The following is a 22,125-nucleotide window of genomic DNA, read 5'->3' as shown; positions in this document are numbered from 1 at the left end:
AGCCTACTCTCCCTCTCTGAATGTTCAGTCAATTAGCAGAGGGCTCAGCTGTCTGTAGAGGGCTTTGATTTTTCTTTGTAGCCCACTGGGTAATTCTCTTGTTACATTCAATCCATGTACAGAAGAAGAAGAGCTGGTTTTTATATGCCGACTTTCTCTACCACTTAAGAATCAAACCGGCTTACAATCACCTTCCCTTCCCCTCCCCACAACAGACACCCTGTGATGTAGGTGGGGCTGAGAGAGCTCCCAGAGAGCTGTGACTAGCCCAAGGTCATCCAGCTGGCCTTACGTGTAGGAGTGGGGAAACCAACACAGTTCACCAGATTAGCATCTGCCGTTCATGTGGAGGAGAGGGGAATCAAACCCGGTTCTCCAGATCAGCGTCCACAGCTCCAAACCACTGCTTAACCACTACACCATGCTGAATGTGTGGCTGAAACTACATAGTTATCCAGGTACTGGTCCCCAATCTCATTTGTAAAATGAATGCCCGTTGGCTGTTTCTGACAAACAGATGTACATGCAGGATGTCTGTGCATTTGGTGTTAGCATGTGAACAGGGCTACAGTCTGCTGCTTTCAAGGACAATGAGGCCTATTCAGCTCACCTGAAACACAGGTTGGGCTCCCGAACCCTCCTCTATTTGGCTGTCTGCCTAAAAACGTAGACGGAAAACTCGCAGACACCTGGCGAGTATCAGGAGACGGCTGGTGAGCTGAATCGCACTTGCCGAACTGCAAAAATATGCAAGCTGGTACCTGGGCTGTTTTCCCTCGTCTGAGCTACTGACAGATTCGATCAGCATTAAACATTTGGAATAAGACGATTACATGTTTGGAATGGCAAACAGTTAGTAGGTTAGCTGAAGCTGACAACGTTTAACGGATAAGCACAATTCTGAACGCACCCAGCCTGAATAGCCCAGAGTAGCCCAAAGCTCATCAGATCTCAGAAGCCAAGCAGGGTCAGCCGTGGTTAGTACTTTGATGGGAGACCACCACGGAAGACCAGGGTTGCTATGGAAAGCAAGGGGCAACCACCTTTGCTCTTCTGTTGCCTTGAAAACCCCAGGAGGGGTCGCTGTAAGACGGCTGCGACTTGACAGCACTTTATTATTCCAAATGCGCCCTGCAGGTGACCTGAGAAGTCACCTTAAGCCAGACAGAACTTGCCTCCTCCTCATGCGTTTGGGATCAGAATTGTTTTGCGGCTTTCCCTACAACAAAGCGACATACAAGTCTAAGAGGCTCAAAGACAAGACGTTAGTGGCGTTCCCTTGTGGTGCAACTTAAACCTTCCTTTAAAAACAGATGGCACGAGAATGTGTTAAAGAGCTCACGGAATTTTGAACCCGTTACAGTTTTGGGTTTTGTTTTGAAAGCAGGACATTCTTCACAGATTTTCACTAAGCCATTTGATATAGTGGTCCCTGGTGCGAATCCCTGCCGAAAAACGGGTTGGCCAAATGGTGAAGATCATGCAGCCGTGAAAACAGTCTTCGAAGTGGTCCAGGGCTATCTCCACCCCAGCTTCCTCCAGCCGTTTGGCATACATTATCCCGTCATCTCTCAGAACGTCAATCTCGCAAGTCAGGATGTAGGTCTTCGGCTGGAGCCGGAGAACCTGCTTCTCGGCTAGCAACGGAGCGGCACGAACGTCGAGTAACGAAGGTATCGCCTGCAGGATTTCCACTTTCCCTGTTGCGGGTGTTACAAGTTTGTAGGTCTTTCTGAGACGAGGAGTGATGAGGGAAGTCCAGTCCACGCGGTCCCTGAAGGAGCTGGCCTGGCTCACGTCCAGGGAAGTGTGATTGTTGACCACAAGGGACTGGGCAAACTCATAGTTCCCATTGAAATAGTCTATCCAGAACTTCACCATGACAAATCGGGGCAGGACGGGCGCGAACTCATTCTGCTGATAGGAAGGAGTATTAAAATCAAACGCTTGAAGGACTGGGTAGATTAAAGCCTGCAGTTTAAATCTGCTGGTTTCATTCTGATCTTGACTCATCTGTAGAAGAGAAAAACAACAGCGGAAGGGTCACAATTCACACATTGGATGGTACGGACCCAAGAGAGATGGCGTTCCCCCGCATTTCCTCTCCCATCCTATGAGGGTTCCCCGGTGTAGCTTAACAACTGCTGGGGGGTACAGGGATGGAGCATGGGGGAGGGGAATGTTGCTCAATGTAGTGACACAATTTCACTTTTGGGGAAAAAAGAAGAGCTGGTTTTTATATGCCGACTTTCTCCACCACTTAAAGGAGAATCAAACCGGCTTACAATCACCTTCCCTTCCCCTCCCCACAACAGACACCCTGTGAGGTAGGTGGGGCTGAGAGAGCTGTGACTAGCCCAAGGTCACCCAGTTGGTTTCATGTGGAGGAGTGGGGAAACCAACCTGGTTCACCAGATTAGTGTCTGCCGCTCATGTGGAGTGGGGGAATCAAACCCGGTTCTCCAGATTAGAGTCCACCGCTCCAAACCACCGCTCTTAACCACTACACCACGCTGGCAATGAAGTAACATTGCTGCATCAGGGAACACTCTAGGAAGTCACTTAATCTCTATGGTATATACCACAGAGATTGGGTTAATTCCTAGATCATCACCCGACACGGCAATGTCATTTTGGTGTATTCACTTGGAGGTAGTTTAGCTGCATCGAACGACACTGCCACCATCCCTGGTTTTATTCCCGCTGCTGCACTGAGCGGCAGGAGAGGCTGGGGCCACAGGGACTAGAGGTTGCCCACCATCATCACCATTATCATGAGGGGAGAGAGGAGTTAAGTCTTCCCTTTGTGACATTTCCTTGATACGAAACAGCCCTGGAGAGATATGATTAGACCCATTTAGTCATGAGATGCAGGTCCTGATATAGGTTCCTCGGTTCACAGGACTGCCGGAGTACTGGGTATTTGAGCCCAGAATTATCCTTGGAAGAGAGCCACAAAGAGAATCAGGCATTGCTCAACCTTCCTTTAGAAACTTGCTGACATAACAGAGAAGCATCAACATCATGAAAGGCTTAATGGGCCACTGGTCTTATCCTCAAGTGCTTTCTGTCTGGTTTTCTGGTACTCCACTTAGTGGCCCAGTGAAGGACATAAGAAAAGCCATGCTGGATCAGACCAAGGTCCATCAAGTCCAGCAGTCTGTTCACACAGCAGCCAACCAGGTGCCTCTAGGAAGCCCACAAACAAGACAGCTGCAGCCACATTGTCCAGCCCGTGTTCCACAGCATCTAATAGAATAGGCATGCTCCTCTGATCCTGGAGATAACAGGGATGCATCATGACTAGTATCCATTTACTAGTCATTTATCATGATAAAATCCATGGAAAACACAATATGGTAAACTGACAAGCCAAATGACACTAGAACCTAGACACTGAATCAGTATATCCCAAAGCCAGCCTATAAAACCTAGACTTCTCATGTTAAAAAAAAAAAAAAAGCACATTAGTTTAAGGAGCTTCTAAATTCAGCAGGGAAGGAATTTTTGAGAAACTTTCACAATTTTCAGCAGGTCTCCAGCATGGGCCCAGATTTAATGCTGGAATTATGAGACCTCTTATCTCCACATAACTCCAGGAAATGGCTCAGCCTTCCTGGACAGGGTGGAGCAGGAGACTGGCTATTTATTACTTTGGGGGGGGGGGGAAGAGAAAGAGAAGCAGCTTTGTGCTACAGATGGGCTGTGCACAGCCGACAACATTAAAAAATGAAGAATCATGAAACATTAAACATGAAGAATCATGAAATGATTGCCAGGGGTGGGGGAGATAGGAACAGCTCTGTTAGCATTTACTTTGAAAAGGCTGCCGTGGCACATGTAAACTTTATTGCTTCCTTGGGAAAAGCTACCCCAGAACAATTAAAACTTGTCTACGCTATACACTGATGAGTGTTCAACATAATGACTTCCTTCTAAAGAATTCTGGGAACTGCAGTCTGCAAAGAGTCAGAATCTCTACCCACGTCCAGCATTTTACGAAGTTACCATTCCCAGCTCAAATCTGCAGCTATGTCCTCCAAGTAAGGCTTTTTCCGCACTGGGTTTCTACTTTGCACCAGGTTTTGTAGCTTCTGAACTACATCACTTTTGTCAAAGGATACTATATGTAAGGAAGCAGGAAACAACGCAGATGAGCAGGAACAATAACCTGGCGTGGAAATGCCCAGAGATAGGCAGCCACCCCCCACTCTCAATCTAGGCTGGCGAAGCATGGCCCGGCCCACCACTGGCCCTTGTCACAATTGAGTTTGACACTCCTGCTGTAGGGTTTTCAAGGCAAGAGACATTCAGAGGTGGTTGGCCCTTGCCTGCCTCCATGTGGGCTGAGAGTTCTGAGAGAACTGTGACTAGCCCAAGGTCACCCAGCAGGCTTCACGTGGAGGAGTGGGAAATCAAACCTGGTTCTCCAGATGAGTCCGTTGCTCTTAACCATGATAGGGGAGGGGCTGTGGCTCAGTGGTAGAGCATCTGCTTGGCATGCAGAGAGTCCCAGGTTCAATCCCCGTCATCTAAGGGACTAAGCAAGTAGGTGATGTGAAAGACCTCTGCCTGAGACCCTGGAGAGCAGCTGGCGATCTGAGTAGACAATCTGATGGACTTTGATGAGTAGACTTTGATGGACCAAGGGTCCCATTCAGTATAAGGCAGCTTCATATGTTCATGTGTGTACATCAACCTGCCCAGATTGTATATCAGCTGTGTATAAGAATTTTATAATGGGTATTTTTTTTAATCTTTGAAGCTCTAAATATTTGGTTGAGTTCCTCCGCCCTTTTTTTGTTGTTCTATTTCGCTTTTGTTTTCTGTGCACATGCACCAGGTCTTTCCAAAATGCAGCCACAAACTCAACAATAGCAGCAAGAGGCTCACAACCCAGGAGGTGAGACTCAGCCTGAAGGCCCAGAGTTGTGGCGAGCTGGAATGAACTGCACTCCTTAGGGCAGGTGGATATGCACACGTTCTATCTGTACGCAGAAAGAGCGGTCACCTCTTGACACACAGCCGCTGCTAGGTTTCCTCCCGCACTGTCACCAGAAATTGCAATTCTGCTGGGGTCAACCGAATATTGAGCCAGGACCTCGGGACGCATGAAGTGTCTCGTGGCATGCAGAACGTCGTCGAACTGCGCCGGGAAATGGAAATCGGGTACAAGTCGGTACCTGCAAAGAGAAGAACTGGTTCCATTTTGGAGCAACACAGAGGCCTTGATTCCTCCAGCAACTCTTTGGAGCATACGTACAACATGGGCAGTCAAAGCTCCTATTTTCAGCATGCCTTCGTGTGACAGCAGCATGGGACTTTAAGAAACCCTTTGCTTGAGCTCCCTCGCTCAGTGATTTGTTAATGGTGTTCCTAAAGATGCCTGGGGTTTCTCTGAAGATGGTTTTTATATGCTGACTTATTCTCTCCCACTTAAGGAAGAATCAAACCGGCTTATAATCACCTTCCCTTCCCCTCCCCACAACAGATACCTTGTGAGGTAGGTGGGGCTGAGAGAGCTGTAAGAGAGCTGTGATTACCCAAGGTCACTCAGTTGGCTTCGTGTGTAGGAGTGGGGAAACAAATCCAGTTCACCAGGTTAGCCTCCACAGCTCATATGGAGGAGTGGGGAATCAAACCTGATTCTCCAGCTCAGACTCCACCACTCCAAACCACTGCTCTTAACTTCTACACCACTCTGTCTCTCTTTGATATGTATCAAATGATATTTGGCGTGAAGACCGACACTAGCAACCACATATTCCCACCTTCCCCTGCCACATGCAGCTGAGCTACCAGTGCTGGTCCCACTCTAGACTGTAGGGGGTTACCGCACTTGTATTCCCAGCGATGTATTAAGAGTTTGAAAACGTTATAAAAAATACTGTTTGCACTTTCTATGTATTCCCAGCGATGTATAAAGAGTTTGAAAACGTTATAAAAAATACTGTTCGCACTTTGCTTGGCCCCTTTAGCTGTGAAGATGTCTTCCAACCATTTATAAGCCATGTTATCCAAAAACCCTTTTAAAGCAATGTTTTTTACAACATTTTCAAACTCTTAATACATCGCTGGGAATACAAAGTGCGGTAACCCCCGTAGTCTCAATTTGCAGGGAGGTAAAACTGTGTCACTGGCAACCAAGATCAAGTTAATTCAAGCCGCTGTATTCCCGATTCCTTTGTATGGGTGTGAAAGCTGGACAATGAAGAAAGCAGATAGGAAGAAAGTAGATTCCTTTGAAATGTGGTGTTTCACTTCTGCAGCTTACGAAATGGGCTCTAGCCAATGAAAGCTTGTTGTTGCAATAAATCTTTTACTCTTTTAAGATGCTGCCAAACTCCTTTTTGTTTAAAATGAACCGTAGATTGTGCTGGAGACTGAATTGGACACGGCGTTATCTTTAAAAGGATTGTTGTTCAGTCATTGAACCACTAGATGGAGACCGCTGCATTTAACCTGACGAGAAGCTCCAAATGTTCTAGGGGCTCACAGTCATAATCTCTGTGAACTCAAGACCAAGGGGATAGATAACCTTGGACTGTTGCTTCTTTCAAAATTTACCGTGGATGCCGAAAAGTCATTCAAAATGATACTTCTTAATCACTCGACCTGTGTTGCATTCCAAAGAGACAACCTGAATCGGTAGCCCATGTCCTATTACATTGCGATCTTCATACGCTCCCGCAAGAAAAAATCTTGCTACCATTACTCAAGGATAGTCTAGCCCAAACAGATGTGGGCCTAGTGCGCTACCTACTAAGGGACAGTAACGCACATATAACATTGATGGTAGCAAGATTCTTGGAAACCTCTCTAAGAGAGGTGCGCCAAGCTCCCCCCACAGAGCTAAACTTTATTAAATAGACTACATAGCACTTTAAGAATCACAGATTTTAATTATTGTATTGATATTCTATTAATAAATACTGTATTTTAATGACTGATTGATATATTTAAAAGATCTATGCCAATAAAGGTTTCAATATGAATATGAATATATACATAAATGTCACTTGGTTGGGCTGGGCTATATGTACCATAAAATTTAATGCCAGGTACCGGAGATACAAACTTTACAGCAGACACAGGCAAAGCCAATTAACAATATTATTTTTACTTCATTTTTAAAAAACTTAAAATAAAACAATGCTTAAAACAATAACACTCTCACAGTATTTTGTTTTATGTAAAAGTCTTTGATAGTTAACACCTTGGGCCTGGGGGGGTGGCTACCTTGGCTGGCTCGCAGGCCGGATAAGAGCTCTCAAGGGGCTGGATCCAGCCCCCAGGGCCATATGTTTGACACCCATGGGGTATAGGATACGGCCTTTCTCGCACAGACAGATCAACAAACCTGGCAGATATGTTAGCTCAAGCAAGAATGGAGAAGTGAAAGAACTCTTGAATTTGGCAACAGACTCTTATCTGGAAAGCCAACATTTGTGTGCTTTTGTGGTTATGTTTACAGTAGGAAGGACTTTTTGATGAAAAAGTCGGTAACGCCTTAACTCTAACCTGAGTTACAATCACAAAGGAAGATTTTCTGTTATCAGCTGCTTTTGGGAAACAAAAACTTCTCAGTTGTTCCTTGCCAGTCTCTGCAAAAAAATTTAAAATTTTAATGTTCAAAAACAACAACACGATGTTGAGCTTGGGCAGATAATGAGTGAAATAAAGGGAGTGTGGCGGGATCCTCAAGGGACCAATTGTGGCAACTTGCTTTCCCTTGTGGGGTTTCTGCGAGGAGTGGATCACGCCTCATTACAGGCGGTCGTTTGGCCAATAGATCCCAGTGGGAGTGCCGTGGAGCTAAAACGAGGAGGGAAAAAAATGCAAGACAAAAGGATGAGAAGGCACATAATGAGCGAATGAGCGGCTGGGGTGTTGCAGAGGAGACATTCATAAGGGATAGCCGACATGTCACGACCATGTAGCTTTAGATCAGTGGTTCCCAAAGTGGGTAGTACCACCCCTGGGGGGCAGTGGGATTACCTAGGGGGGCACAAAGAGGCAAGGGGGCAGCAGGGGGGTGGTAGAGGTGGGCCCCTTCATCTGTGTTGAACGGAAAATCTCAGAGAAATTTAAACCCATGCAAAAATTGTTATCCAATCTAAACTTATTAGACAACTTTAAGAACATAACATGTGTCATTAATTACTTAGCATATATAATTGTATTATTAGGCATATTCGTGAAATTTAGGGCTTTCTCACATTCTCAGTTTCCTCACTTGTAAGTTCCTGTTCCGTGTGTGTGTTTTCAGCTCCCTCTAGCGGTCAATTCAGTATCAAACAGGCTTACGTCAAGCACATCTCCCTGCAGATTTAAACTGCAGGGTTTTACGCTAGACATAAACCTGATTGATATCGCATCGACCACTAGAGGATCAGAGGAGCATGCCTATTCTATTAGGTGCTGTGGAACACAGGCAGGATAATGCTGCTGCAGTAGTCTTGTTTGCGGGTTTCCTAGAGGCACCTGGTTGGCCACTGGGTGAACAGACTGCTGGACTTGATGGATCCTGGTCTGATCCAGCATGGCTTTTCTTATGTTAGAGCACAACATGTGCGGAACTGACACCCCCCCCCCGAAGAAACAGGAACTTACGAGCGAGGAAACTGAGAATGTAGAAAAGCCCCACCAAGTATAAGTGCCTTCGTTTTTCTCAAACAATACTGCAAATATTCCCAATTACCAGAGAGAGATGGAGCTGTGAACTGCTACAGTCCAGGCCACCTTAGTCCCCCCGCCAAAATGGGTCTGTGGGCAAGATGGGCCTGCTTGGCCTGCTGCTGCAACCCCCCCTCCCCTTGTTGCATTTACACATCGTACAGGGATCCCTGGCAGCCTGCAACCCCCTCCCCTTTAAAGGCCCCCTTTCTTTTTCTTAGATGTACTGTATCACTACAACATAGGCTTATCAGGTCCCCCTTCCCCTTCGACAGGAGGTTTTTGGAGTGGAGGTGGGGGACGGGATGCGCATGCCCCCAAGTGCTGCATCACTTCCGGTTTACACCCAGAGGTTTGTTTGTGTTGCCCCTTGCGCTGTGGCACTTCCGGGCATTGCAGCGCTTCTGGGTGTAAACCAGAAGCCCTTTGCATTATGGCGCTTTCGGATGTAAACCGGAAGTGAATTGTCGCTGCAGGCAGGCGCGCGTGTACGCATTGCCCGCCGACCCTCAACTGGTCAACGGGCAGCCAGGTGGATTGGCGGGGGTTTGCCCGCCACCACCTGGCACTTGGCAACCCCACTACAACATGGTTTGGTCAAGAAACTTTAAAAGGGCTTTTATAAAGCTGCTGTAAAGGGGGGGGGCAGAAGAGTGTGGACCTTAGCTCTGTCCCCCCCCAACCCATGACGGCTGACAGAGGAGTGTCCAGATGGGTGCTTCACACACAGCAACCCGGCAGTTTTCTTGCATTTCTGATGTTTATATTTTCCCCAGAGTAAAAGGGAGGGGGTGGGGACAAACAAAACAGGAACCAGAAGAGCTGTACCCAGATGGGTCATGATGTCATCCGGATGTTTCCTTTTACTGCAGAAGCTTCCTGCTCTCCACGCTGGGAAAAACATCCCTTTGCAGAAGCAGCCTTGCATATACCCATTTACCAACTGGCAGCATGTACATTTAACAAGTGCAATTCCCCAAGCGTCTGAACCATACAACTTCTCAGGTCTGTTTATCTAAAAGCTATGATAGACTCTACGGTAGGACTCTGGTGTTCTAAGTCTGCCATCTCCACCCAGGCTGGCACAGGAAGCTGACTTATGTCGACCCGTCCACCTAGCTCATTATTCCCTCCTGATTGGCAGCCGCTTCACAGGTGTTGGAAAGCCCCCACCCCCAGAGCTGCTACTACCAGAGACCCATTAGCTGGAAACTGGAGCTGGAAACTTGGGTGTGCAAAGCACATACTTTACAATTGCATATGCACTCTTACGCCTACAAAAGTTGAGCCCCGTCACTCCCAGTAACTCAGTTCCTTACTTTTACCGTGTTAACTCAAAGTCGTAGCAAACACCGTAACTTTAGAACTGGTGATGTAGATGTCCGTGGGGTAAAATAATACAAATCTTTCCTCAGCAACTTAGCCATAGAACCCACATGGGATCTATTTATCTATGCCAGCGTGGTGTAGTGGTTAAGAGCGGTGGTTTGGAGCGGTGGGCTCTGATCTGGAGAACCGGATTTGATTCCCCGCTCCTCCACATGAGCGGCAGAGGCTATTCTAGTGAACTGGATTTGTTTCCTCACTCCTCCACATGAAGCCAGCTGGATGACTTTGGGCTAGTCACCCTCTCTCAGCCCCACCTACCTCACAGGGTGTCTGTTGTGGGGAGAGGAAGGGAAGGGGATTGTCAGCTAGTTGGATTCTTCCTTAAGTGGTAGAGAAAGTAGGCATATAAAAACCAACTCTTCTTCTTCTTTTTATATATTTGTTTCATTCATTTATACTACACCTTTCTCCCCAAAGGGGACCCAAGGTGGCTTACATAATTCTCCTGTCCTCCATTTTATCTTCACAACAACCCTGTGAGGTAGGTTAGGTTGAGAGACCGTAACTGGCCCAAGGTCACCCAGTGAGCTTCTATGGCATGAGTGGAGATACGAACCTGGCTCTCCCAGATATGAATCCGACACTCTTAACCACAAAGCCACACTGGCTCTCATCTATGGGAACACTACCACCATATGGACAATTCCACCCCCACCCCTTAAAATAAAATGTAAATGTGAACATATGAGTAACTATGCCACTATCTTAAGTTATTCTTATTTAGGAGAACTGTTATTGCGTATCTCCTAACCACAAAGCTGTTCAGCAAGAAGAATGAGCCTTGGTTACTCACCGTGAAGGCTTCTTCTGCTCAGAGGGACAAAGGGCATCTTCAGAGTGGGTGTTTCTGTTTCCTCTTAACTCGGGAGGCAGGAATCAATTATTTAAATTTTTCCAGCTTCTTGGGGTAAACGCCCCCTATATCCATTTCAAAACTTTCCAAGCCTTATATAGTTAACAGAACATTGAAAGAAACAAGTCATGTGTAACTGCAAAATGTACCAAAACCTAGTACAACTAAGTAAGTCTAAAGTAGAACTTGACTAAACAAAATATACTAACAGACGTCAGGGCGAGCAAGATGCCCTTCGTCCCTCTGAGCAGAAGAAGCCTTCACGGTGAGTAACCAAGGCTCATTCTCGCTCAGAGGGCCAGAAGGGCATCTTCAGAGTGGGACATACAAGAGCAGTCCCGAATTTGGGAGGGTTAGACGTCCTGGATTACACTCTGCAGAACCCTTCTGCCGAAGGCTGCATCTGCTGAGGAGTAAAGATCTAACTTATAATGCCGTACAAAGGTGGACACTGAGGACCAGGTGGCCGCCTTACAGATCTCTTCAATGGGAGCCTGCCTGTCAAATGCTGTGGATGTGGCTGCGCTTCTGACAGAGTGTGCGGTGATGCCTCCAGGAATGGGGAGCTTGCTTTCTTGATAGGCCGACTTTATGTAGGAGGCGATATTGCGGCTAATAGAAGCCCTAGACATGGGTTTGCCTTGGTTAGGAGGCAAAATGTTAATAAACAGAGAATCTGATCTTCTGATAGACTGGGTGCGAGAAACGTAGATGTGTAGTGCTCTTCGTAAATCAAGAGTGTGCCAAGACTTTTCTTTGGGAGTTTTAGGATTAGGGCAGAAGGAAGGTAAAACTATGTCCTGCTCTTTGTGGAATCTTATGTTGCATTTTGGTGTAAAGGAATGGTTGTGTCTGAGAACAACCTTGTCCTTGTGAAAGGTAAGGAGCCCTGGCCTAATTGAAAGAGCACCTAACTCAGAAACCCTGCGAGCAGAAGTGATTGCCGTTAAAAACAGCCTTCATTCTAAGCCACTTGAGACTTATCTGCGAAACAGGCTCGAAGGGAGGTCTAGTGAGGGCCGTGAGTACGGTGTGAAGACTCCAAGTGGGAAACCGGTGCCTGACTGGTGGGGAGATAAGGCTCAAGCCTCTGAGAAAGGCCTTAACATGAGGATGCTTGGTTAGCCGATATCCCGCTACCCTGGGGACGATGGTGGCTATAGAAGCCAATTGCCTACGAAGTGTGGAAGGAGATAAACCTAGCTTTTGACCTTCGTGAAGAAAAGACAAGACCCCTGCCGTTCTTGGTTTAAGTGGATCGATAGATTTATGTCTACACCATCTAGTAAACACTTTCCAGGAAGAATTATATATTCTCCGAGTAGAGGGTCTGCGTGTTGCCTGGTGTGAGTGATGTCTGCACTGTAACCTAAGGCTGAGAGTCTCTTGCGTTCAATTCCCATACGGTCATTTTGTACCATCCTGGATTGGGATGACAGATCGGTCCCTGCACCAGTAGGTCTTGCCTGTCTGGGAGCCTCCAGAGGTTGTTGTTCGCCATCTGAACTAGAGAACCAAGGGCGCCTGGGCCAAAATGGGGCTATGAATATCACATTTGCCTTCAGAAGGTGTATCCTTCTCAGTACTCTCGGGATGAGAGGGAGAGGTGGAAACGCATATAGAAGGCCCTTGGGCCACTGGGACACTAGTGCATCTGTCTGCTCTGCTCCCGGCTGAGTGTACCGGATGAAGTATCTCTTTAGTTGGTGGTTGCTGTTGGAAGCAAAGAGGTCCACCTGTGGGGTACAAAATTTCTGAGTGATGCTGTGGAATACCTCTTGGTGAAGGGACTATTCTGCCTCGCTGAGAGTCTCTCTGCTGAGCCAATCCGCCTGAACATTTACTGCTCCCCGAATATGTTCTGTTGCTATCGATGACAGGTTGCGTTCGGCCCACAGAAGAGTTGTCAGAGCTTCTTTGTGCAAGGTCGACGATCTCGAGCCCCCCTGTTTGTTTAAATGTGCCTTTGCGGCGACATTGTCTGTTCTTATTAAAACATCCTTGCCCTGAAGAAGATGTTGGAAGCTTTGTAGGGTTCTGAATATTGCCCTGAGTTCTAAGATGTTTATATGTAATTTCTGTTCTTGGGAGGACCAGTTGTCTTGAGCTAGGAGCCCCTTAAAAGTTGCCCCCCACCCGGTGGTGCATGCGCCTGTGAAAACTTGGATTGAAATAGGGAGAATGAACTGAAGTCCCTTGGAGAGGTTGCTTCGGTTGGACCACCATTTTAGACTTTTTCTGGGTTTTGCTGGAATGAAAATATTTTTGTCTCTTTTTCTTTGAATGTCCCCTTGGAAAGGTCTGAGGAGCCACTGCAAGGGTCTTGCGTGGAGACGTGCCCATTGGACGGTCGGAATACAATATATTATGTGACCTTGTAGTTTGGCCAATGACATGAGTCTGGCTACCTGGGAAGCGTGTGCCTTTCTGGCTAATGAAACTATTAGGTTTATCTTGTCCTGTGTGAGAAAAAGAGAGTTTATTTGAGTGTCGATGTCTACCCCGAGGTGCTTTAGCCTCTGGAAGGGAGTGAGCTGGCTCTTTTTGTAGTTGATTAAGAAGCTGTGGGTTGGTAGCTTCTCTATTACCCTCTGTGTGTGATCTACGCTTTGTTTTTCTGAGTCTGCGCATACCAGAATGTCGTCCAGATACGGAAGAATTCTGATTCCCTCTTTGCGTAGTTCTGCCACTAGAGTCAGTAATACTTTGGAAAATACCCTCGAAGCTGAAGTTAAGCCGAATGGGAGGGCCCTGAACTGGAAATGTCTTCCTTGATAGAGGAATTTCAGGAAGCGTCTGTGAGTGAGAGAGATTAGAATGTGAAGATAGGCTTCTGTGAGGTCTATGGATGTCAGAAAGTCCATAGGCCTTAGAGCCTCTGTGACTGACCTCAGAGTTTCCACGCGGAAACGTTTTAATGGTATAAATTTGTTGAGAAAGTTGAGGTCTAGGATCGGCCTGCAACCTCCGTCCCTCTTGGGCACTTTGAAGAAAAACCAATAAATTCCGGATGAGCGCTCCGATGGAGGGACAGACTCTATGGCCTTGATGTCGAGTAAGTGTTGAATGGCCTCTAAGGTTCTTTGAACCTTGATGTTGTTCTTTGAACCTGTGGAGACGACTAGCCTGTCGGGCGGAATGTGTGAAAATTCTAGTCTGTAGCCCTGCGTGATGATGCTCTCTACCCAGTGGTCTGGATGGGAGGATAACCATTGAGGTACAAAGAGACTGAGCCTTCCTCCCACCAGTTGTGACCTGGCATCATTGTTTGGATTGGCGACCGGGTCTATCCCCTTTGTTGCCTTGAAAGGAAGAAAACTTGGCAGATCTGCTGAATTTGCCTCCTCTACAAAAGGAGCTACGGTTCTGTCCCCACTGAAATCTGCGCTGTTCAGGTCTGAATTTTTGGAGAGTATGATAAGTTCTAAAGGTAGTAGATTGAGAAAAAACCCTGGATTCCTTTGGGAGACTCTTAGGTAAGGCTTTTTTCTTATCTTTAGTCTCCACGAGAATTGGGTCCAATTTATCTCCAAATAATCTCTTCCCTTGGTAGGGAAAACCCATGAGCACTGACTTTGAACGGTGCTCTATCTGCCGGGGCGCAGCCAGAGAGCCCTTCTAGCAGCAGAGGCAGTGGCCAGGGCCCTGGCCTCAAAAGACATTGTATCCAGGGTAGAATCAGCTAGGAAGGATACTGCTCTCAAAATCCTAGATACCCCTTCACAAGCCTGTTTTTCTTCCTGTGGAATGATTTGGGCAAGTTTTCTAGCCCAAATAATGGCAGCTCTGGAAACTAAGGCAGAGGTAACTGAAGCTCTGATGGCTAAGGCTGAAGACTCGTGTGCCTTCTCACATGCTAGCTCTGCCTTTCTATCAGCAGGATCTCTAATCATGGCCTGACCCTCTTCGGTGACAATATCTGAGGTGTGTAGTGCAGTTACAGGGGCCTCCACTGGGGGAACCTTAAGAAGTTCTGAGGTATTTTGGTCTAAGTTATAAAACTTTTTTGATGCAATAGAGAATTGTTTGGAAGCCATGGGTTTCTCCCATTCAGATCTCATAAGTGTTAAGAAGTAGTCAGGTACTGGGATAACCCTTTCAGGGGTGACATGCATATGAAAAAACTCTCTGGTTCCCTTTATTCTCTGGGAATGAGTAGGCTCAGAGTCGTCTGCGAGGTCAAGAGCTGCTAAGGTTTTTGACAACAAACGAGGGGATTCCTTTGCGTTGAAAACCCTATATTGTTTAGGCCAGTGGTCGGCAAACTCATTAGTCAACAGAGCCAAATATCAACAGTATAACGACTGAGATTTCTTTTGAGAGCCAAATTTCTTAAACTTATACTATATAGGTAGGTACACTGTTTATTAACTTAATAAACTTTAATTAAAGTTTTAAGTCTTAATTAAACTATAGGTACACTGAATAAAAAACTTGATATCATACTTAATAACGATCTTATTTATTGAAAAAAAAATTGTAAGTAAGGTATCCATAAAATTAAATCATGACAATGACTGACAAACACTTAATGTGAACAATGGCCTTGCACTTGGGTGGGGACTTTAATTGAGCCAAAAGAGAAACTGCCACTGATATTTCTTGTTAAAGCTTATATTTGCATTCTTTTAAAAACTTTTAAAAAAATTTTCATAACATAACTTTACAAATATACAGAAATGACACATGTTGGATACCTTTAGAAAGCATAATTTTGACCATATGCCAATAATTTATTGCTCTTGTGCAGTCCTATACATGTAGATATAATCAGTGTTCTATTCCTCACAATACTAACTATTGCTAGGTACTGCCTTATAAATCTTCGCAAGCTTAACAGGTGAAAAATGCATTGGTGAATCATCTTAATTAATAGAAAAGAGCAAGAGTCCAGTAGCACCTTAAAGACTAACAAAAATATTTTCTGGCAGGGTATGAGCTTTCGTGAGCCACAGCTCACTTCTTCAGAAAGCTCATACCCTGCCAGAAAATATTTTTGTTAGTCTTTAAGGTGCTACTGGACTCTTGCTCTTTTCTACTACTGCAGACAGACTAACACGGCTACCCACTGTGAATCATCTTAATTAAGTTCTCCCATACCGCAGCTCCTTGCCCTCCGGCTCCAGCCCTGGGCTGTTCACTTCTCAGCATGAGGCTCTGCCCCCTTTTCAAATTCCCCCCTCTCGAGTGACCTGCCCCTCCCCCCCACTGACCTCCAGGCGGCGGTTGGGCGCCTCCCCTCTTCCTCCCTCTCCAAGGCTCTGCTCTTCTACTGGCCCCACACTGGGGCCTCTGCCCCAGGGTGCCCCCCGCAGCCAGGCCCGAGTCCCCTCCTCTCTCTCTTCCTCTCACATGGTCCGAGCGAAGCCCTCAGTGAAGGGGCGGAGCCTTCTGGCCACCCGCCCGAGCCAATGGCCGCCCATGACTCAGCGCCTCCGTCGCCATCTTACATGCTGGCAGTGCAGGCCCCGACGGGCTTCCATCCGCTTTACTGCGCGTGGTTCCCGGACAGGAGCTAAGATGGAGGTGGGGAGGGCGAAATGGGCAAAGCTGCGCGCGCACGGGTGGGGAAGGCGAACGCTGGTTCCGTGCTTCCCCAGCCCTTCCTCCGGCCAGCCGGCCCGGTCTGCCTGGCCCGCGACCCCGCACCTCTGCCCCCTGGCAGAGGGCCGTGAGCCAGGGGGGAGCAGAGGCGAGGTGACAGCCGCCCGCCCGCTTGCTTGCCGGCCACTCGCCGCCTCCACCTGCAGGGAGGAGCCGCAGCGCGCCGCTTCCTCCTCCTCCTCGAGAGCCGCACTCAAGGGACCAAAGAGCCACATGCGGCTCGCGAGCCGCGGTTTGCCGACCACTGGTTTAGGCTGTTCAATCAGATCCTCTCCGTCTGAACTGAATTCCCCCTCCTCTTTTTCATTGGCCTCATTTCCAGAGGAGGTGGGGTTGTTGCTTCCTTGCATTTGGAAGGTTTGTGCCCCAGAAGTGTCTTTTAAGGCCACAAAAGACTGTCTTTTGTGGGCCATCTGCTCTCTGAGTAAATATCTGCCCCTCCCATTTGGTCAACTCTGGGGCCCGTGGCCTGCGCAGTTTGGAAAAAGCTTGCCTGGGAAGAGGGGGAAGGAGGGGGGGTTGAGCAGCCCTTAATCCCTCAGTAAATGCGTCCCTAATTAGGGTCGAAAGCTCTGCCTTCAAAAAGGCAAACCCAACGTCTTGGATCGGGGGGAGAATAATCCTACCGGCAGATGGAAGCTCCGATACCACGTCCCGTCCCTGACTTGGAGGAGAGCCGCCTGTGGAGGGAAGGTCAGGAGGCAAGGGCAAGCCACCAGCCTCAGTGCCTTCTCCCCTTTCAGGCTGTGCGTGAGAGGCAGCAACCGCCGCTGTGAATTCCCTGCCACAAACTGCCACGGAGCTAACTTCGCTTTTGGTCGGCGCGGCTGCAGAGCGGGCAGCGGCGAGAATGCGTTTGGCGCGCTTGTTACTGTTGGCCGAGCCGGCTCTTTTGCGCTTGCTGGCACCGCTTGCGCCACCTTTGTCTTAGATTTCGTCTTTGAGTCCCCTGCGTAGCTGCATGAGGGCTGACTAAGCTCCGGAGGCGAGCTCCGTGGAGCTGCCGTTAGGAGACTTGGATCCAAATCAGACTGCGCAATGAAAGCGTCGTCATGCCTGGCCGCCATTTTGTTGGGCGGCAAGAATTGTAATTTTCTAACTTTTACCCCCTCCCCTTCAAACCCTGAAGAAGGGAAAGGATAGAAGGGAAGGACAGATAGAGAATAATAGAATTAGGATTAGAAAAAGTAGGAATTAGAAAAACAAGGCTGGCTATGTATTTCTTTAGAGCTAAGAGCTGCGAAAAAGCTGCTCTCCCAATAAAGGCAGGAAATAGAATGGATATAGGGGTTTACCCCAAGAGGCTGGAAAAATTTAAATAATTGATTCCTGCCTCCCGAGTTAAGAGGAAACGGAAACACCCACTCTGAAGATGCCCTTCTGGCCCTCTGAGCGAGAAGAGTTGGTTTTTATATGCTTTCTCTATAACTTAAGGAAGAATCAAACAGGCTTACAATCATCTTCTTTTCCTGCCCCCCCACAACAGACACCCCGTGAGGTAGGTGGGGCTGAGAGAGCTCTAAAAGAGCTGTGACTAGCCCAAGGTCACCCAGTGGCTTCATGTAGAGGAGTAGGGAAACCAACCCAGTTCACCAGATTAGAGTCCACCCTTCCAAACCACCGCCATTAACCATTACACCACGCTGGCTTGCAATGGATGCAAATTCAAAACCGACACAGTGTTTACTTTCACATTCTTATTGCTCACAATATTACTCACTCAATGGAGACGACCACAGCATCCAAAGATTCGGCCATCACCAAGCACAGATTGTTATAGAAGCTTCCTCCTGGAATCAGAAGAGGACCAGCATATAGTGAGAAACGAGCCAGCGCGTTTCAAAGGAGCGTAATGCATATAGTCATATTAGCTTCATCAAAAGCCTAGAGACCTTTGAGCAAACGTTTAAAAAGCTAAAAGTAGTCATTCTAACAGTATCATGATTTTATAAAACAGCGACAGGAGAAGCTGCTTTGCAGGCCCAGACTTTATAAAGGTAAAGGTGGTCCCCTGTGCAAACACCGGGTCATTCCTGACCCATGGGGTGGCGTCACATCCCAACATTTACTAGGCAGACAGGGGTGGTTTGCCATTACCTTCCCCCGTCGTCTACACTTTAAGCCTCAGGAAATATCACTGGCTTGAGCCTCCTTCGCCTGTGGGCTCAGCTTGCCCTCAACCATACACAGGCCTCCACTTCCAGGGTAAAATACATCCTGTGAAGCAGGAAAAAATTAGGAATGATCTACAAGGAATGTGACAGAGATGGGTGTAAAGTGCTGTTAAGTCACAGCTGACTTATGGCAACCCAGTAGTGTTTTCAAGGCAAGAGACTAACAGAGGTGGTTTGCCATTGCCAGCCTCTGCATAGCAACCCTGGTATTCTTTGGAGGTCTCCCACCCAAGTGCTAACCAGGGCTGACCCTGCTTAGCTTCTGAGATCTGACGAGATCAGGCTAGCCTGGGCCATCCAGGTCAGGACACGACAGAGATGGAGACCACAAAATTGGAGCAAAGATTAAGTTCCTTAAAAAGAAAATGGCAGCCCCTTCAGCAAACACATACTTGTACTGGACAAGGCCCAGCCTCCTCCATGGATATAGACAACGCTGCGCCTGAGGATCTTCTCTGCCTTTGCGGGAGGTTCGTACACCCTGATATCTACACCGTCAAACTGGGCATCTGTTATCTTCATCCCTTCCCCATGCTGGTGATTCAGCTTGTCAAATGTACCAATGATAAAGTTCAGAATCCTCAAGTGATGACCAAGTCCCAGGTAATGAGCCAGGTTGCACTGGGGGGAAAAACAACAAGCGGAATAATAATAATGATAACAATAATTTATTGCAGTCATAGACCAGTAAATATCATATTGCACTCCTATGCTATATATCCGAAAATCTAAAAGCTAACATTTAAAATATTGGTAACAGGCCAAATAAAATACAGATAAAATACTATCAGCAGTGTAAAACTTGGAGCAGAATTACTATTCTTATTAAATTTCCTTATCCTTTCCACCAGCCCCTTTCTTTTTCCGAGCTTTTATCACGCCAGCACAAAAATTGGCCACTTGTTTTGAGATCATGGGGTTTTCGTCAATTAATAATTTATCCAGCCATAGTCCAGAGCAACAAGAGGAAAATGATTTGAAAGAGGGAAGGAAACAATCCAAGTAAACATTAGTTCTGTTATTAGAATAAGTAATGCAGGATGTTTCTCTAATTGTCAAAATGACGGAATCACGCACGCGCGGGGGGGGGGGCTCTAAAAGCCAAGTTGAACCTCAGTGCTGTGAAAGTTTTGATTTATTTTATCCTTCTCCACCATCAGAACAGATAACAAAGCAGAGGTCCACGGGTTAAATCCACTCCTCATATAGTCCCAATCCAAGTTAGGGCTTCAAACACAAGCAATGTATCTTTTATTGAGGAAATAAAATCTGTCATCTTAGTTGCCTCTGTTTTGATCTCAAGACTCACTGCTTAAGCTGAAGAGCACCCTAGGGAAATGCATGTAATAACATAAAGGTAAAGGTCCCCTGTGTAAGCACTGGGTCATTCCTGACCCATGGGGTGACATCACATCGTGACGTTTCCAAGGCAGACTTTGTTTGCGAGGTGGTTTGCCAGTGCCTTCCCCAATGTAATAACGTAATTGCAACATAATTAAACACCTTTCCAAATATTACGTCTTTATTGATCACCATTGTAACAGCCCTTCTTCAGAGAAGCTCAGGGTGATGCCAATACGTTTTCCCTTATTTGAAGAGGGAGCATGCAGCTGGATTCAAGAAACGGTAAGGAGACTCAAAGTAGGTTACAGATCGTCTTTCCTTCCTCTCCCCACAACAGACACCTTGTGAGGTAGGTGGGGCTGAGAGACTTCCGAGAGAACTGTGACTGGCCCACAGCAGACTTCATGTGGAGGAGTGGGGAAACCAACCCGGTTCTCCAGATTAGAGTCCGCCACTCTTAAACATAAGAAAATAAGAACATAAGAAAGACCATGCTGGATCAGACCAAGGCCCATCAAGTCCAGCAGTCTGTTCACACAGTGGCCAACCAGGTGCCTCCAGGAAGCCCACAAACAAGATGACTGCAGCAGCACCATCCTGCCTGTGTTCCACAGCACCTAATATAACAGGCATGCTCCTCTGATACTAGAGAGAATAGGTATGCATCATGACTAGTATCCATTTTGACTAGTAGCCATGGATAGCCCTCTCCTCCATGAACATGTCCACTCCCCTCTTAAAGCCTTCCAAGTTGGCAGACATCACCACATCCTGGGCAGGGAGTTGCATAATTTAACATAATTTAACAATTTAACCACTACGCCACACTGGCCCAGATAACTCTCTGGGCTCTATTTTAAAAAGCATACAGCACTTCTACTTTGGGCAATTCTGCAGCAGCTGGCGCAGACATAACACAAGGTCTCATGAGAGACTGGAAGTGGGCAACAGGACAGCATGTTCCTGCCCTTCTCCGGCATGACTTTTTCCCTGCTGACCTTAGGCAACAGCATGTGCGAAAAGCCCTACACAACTAGGACTCTTAACTAGGTCACAATTCTGCTTAGGGTGGATGTTAAAGAAGTAACCTTGTCTGAAGATGGTGGTGGGGAAGGGGGTGGTATTCACTCTTGGGAAGGAGCGCATGATCTTGTGTCCCACCATTAACTGTAAATGACTATGTGGCTGGATTCAGATATGTGGCCAAGCTACAGTTTAAAGAAGAAGAGGAGGAGTTGGTTTTTACATGCTGACTTTCTCCACCACTTAAGGGAGACTCAAACCGGCTTACAATCACCTTCCCTTCTCCTCCCCACAGCAGACACCCTGCGAGGTAGGTGGGGCTGAGAGAGCTCGAAGAGAGCTGTGACTGGCCCAAGGTCACCCAGCTGGCTTCACACGTAGGAGTGGGGAAACCAACCCGGTTCACCAGTTTGCTACCAATTTGCACAAACATAGCTCACTTCTGATTCCCTCACGCTCCCCTCTCCTGGCACAGAGTTCAACTGAGGATTCCTAGTTTGAAACCAACTTCAGCCCCCCATTTCCTACATGCTTACATTCATGTGCATCTGTATCAAACCAGGATGATGGTGGTAGGAGTGGAGAGGGCCATCGACTTGCAGCCGATTCATGGCGACCCTGCAGAGTTTTCAAGGCAAGAGGCATTCAGAGGTGGCTCGCCATTGCCTGCCTCTGTGTAGCGACCCTGGACTTTCTTGGTGGTCCCCCAGCCAAGTACTAACCAGGGTTGACCCTGCTCAGTTCCCGAGACCTAACGAGATCAGGCTAACCTGGGTCACCCAAAGTCAGAGCAACCAGAACGAACCATCATGACAACCCTGTGAGGTGGGTTAGGCGGAGAGTGTGTGACGGGCCCAAGGTCCCCCTGCAAGCTCTCATGGCAGATCAGGGATGTGAACCAGAGTCTCTCAGATCCTAGTCAGACACCTTAACCACTATGTCAAGAGAGACAGCATTTGCTGGCAAGCATGCCTTCTGGCAAGTTATCAGGGCCACCCAAGGTTTTTGGACGCCTGTTCTTGACTTGCAAAGTCTTAATACGTATCCATTGCAGGTGACAAA

General features: G+C 47.3%; 1 protein-coding gene across 1 annotated transcript in view; it reads right to left on the bottom strand.

Annotated features, from left to right (window-relative positions):
- Nucleotides 1-1,378: 1,378 nt before the first annotated feature.
- The window catches only part of NCEH1 (neutral cholesterol ester hydrolase 1), a 33,746-nt gene continuing 12,999 nt past the window's right edge, over nt 1,379-22,125 (bottom strand). The window contains exons 2-5 of the mRNA XM_056849676.1: nt 19,089-19,317; nt 18,243-18,312; nt 5,012-5,183; nt 1,379-2,013 (exon numbers count right to left, since the gene is read on the bottom strand). Coding sequence (XP_056705654.1) covers nt 1,396-2,013; nt 5,012-5,183; nt 18,243-18,312; nt 19,089-19,317 — 1,089 coding nt within the window. The 3' untranslated portion in view covers nt 1,379-1,395. The remainder of the gene's footprint in view (nt 2,014-5,011; nt 5,184-18,242; nt 18,313-19,088; nt 19,318-22,125) is intronic.

This window comes from Euleptes europaea, chromosome 5, assembly GCF_029931775.1.
Source record: "Euleptes europaea isolate rEulEur1 chromosome 5, rEulEur1.hap1, whole genome shotgun sequence".
Lineage (NCBI taxonomy): Eukaryota > Metazoa > Chordata > Lepidosauria > Squamata > Sphaerodactylidae > Euleptes > Euleptes europaea.
Note: the sequence above shows the minus strand (reverse complement) of the source record. Positions and strands in the feature narration are given on the sequence as shown.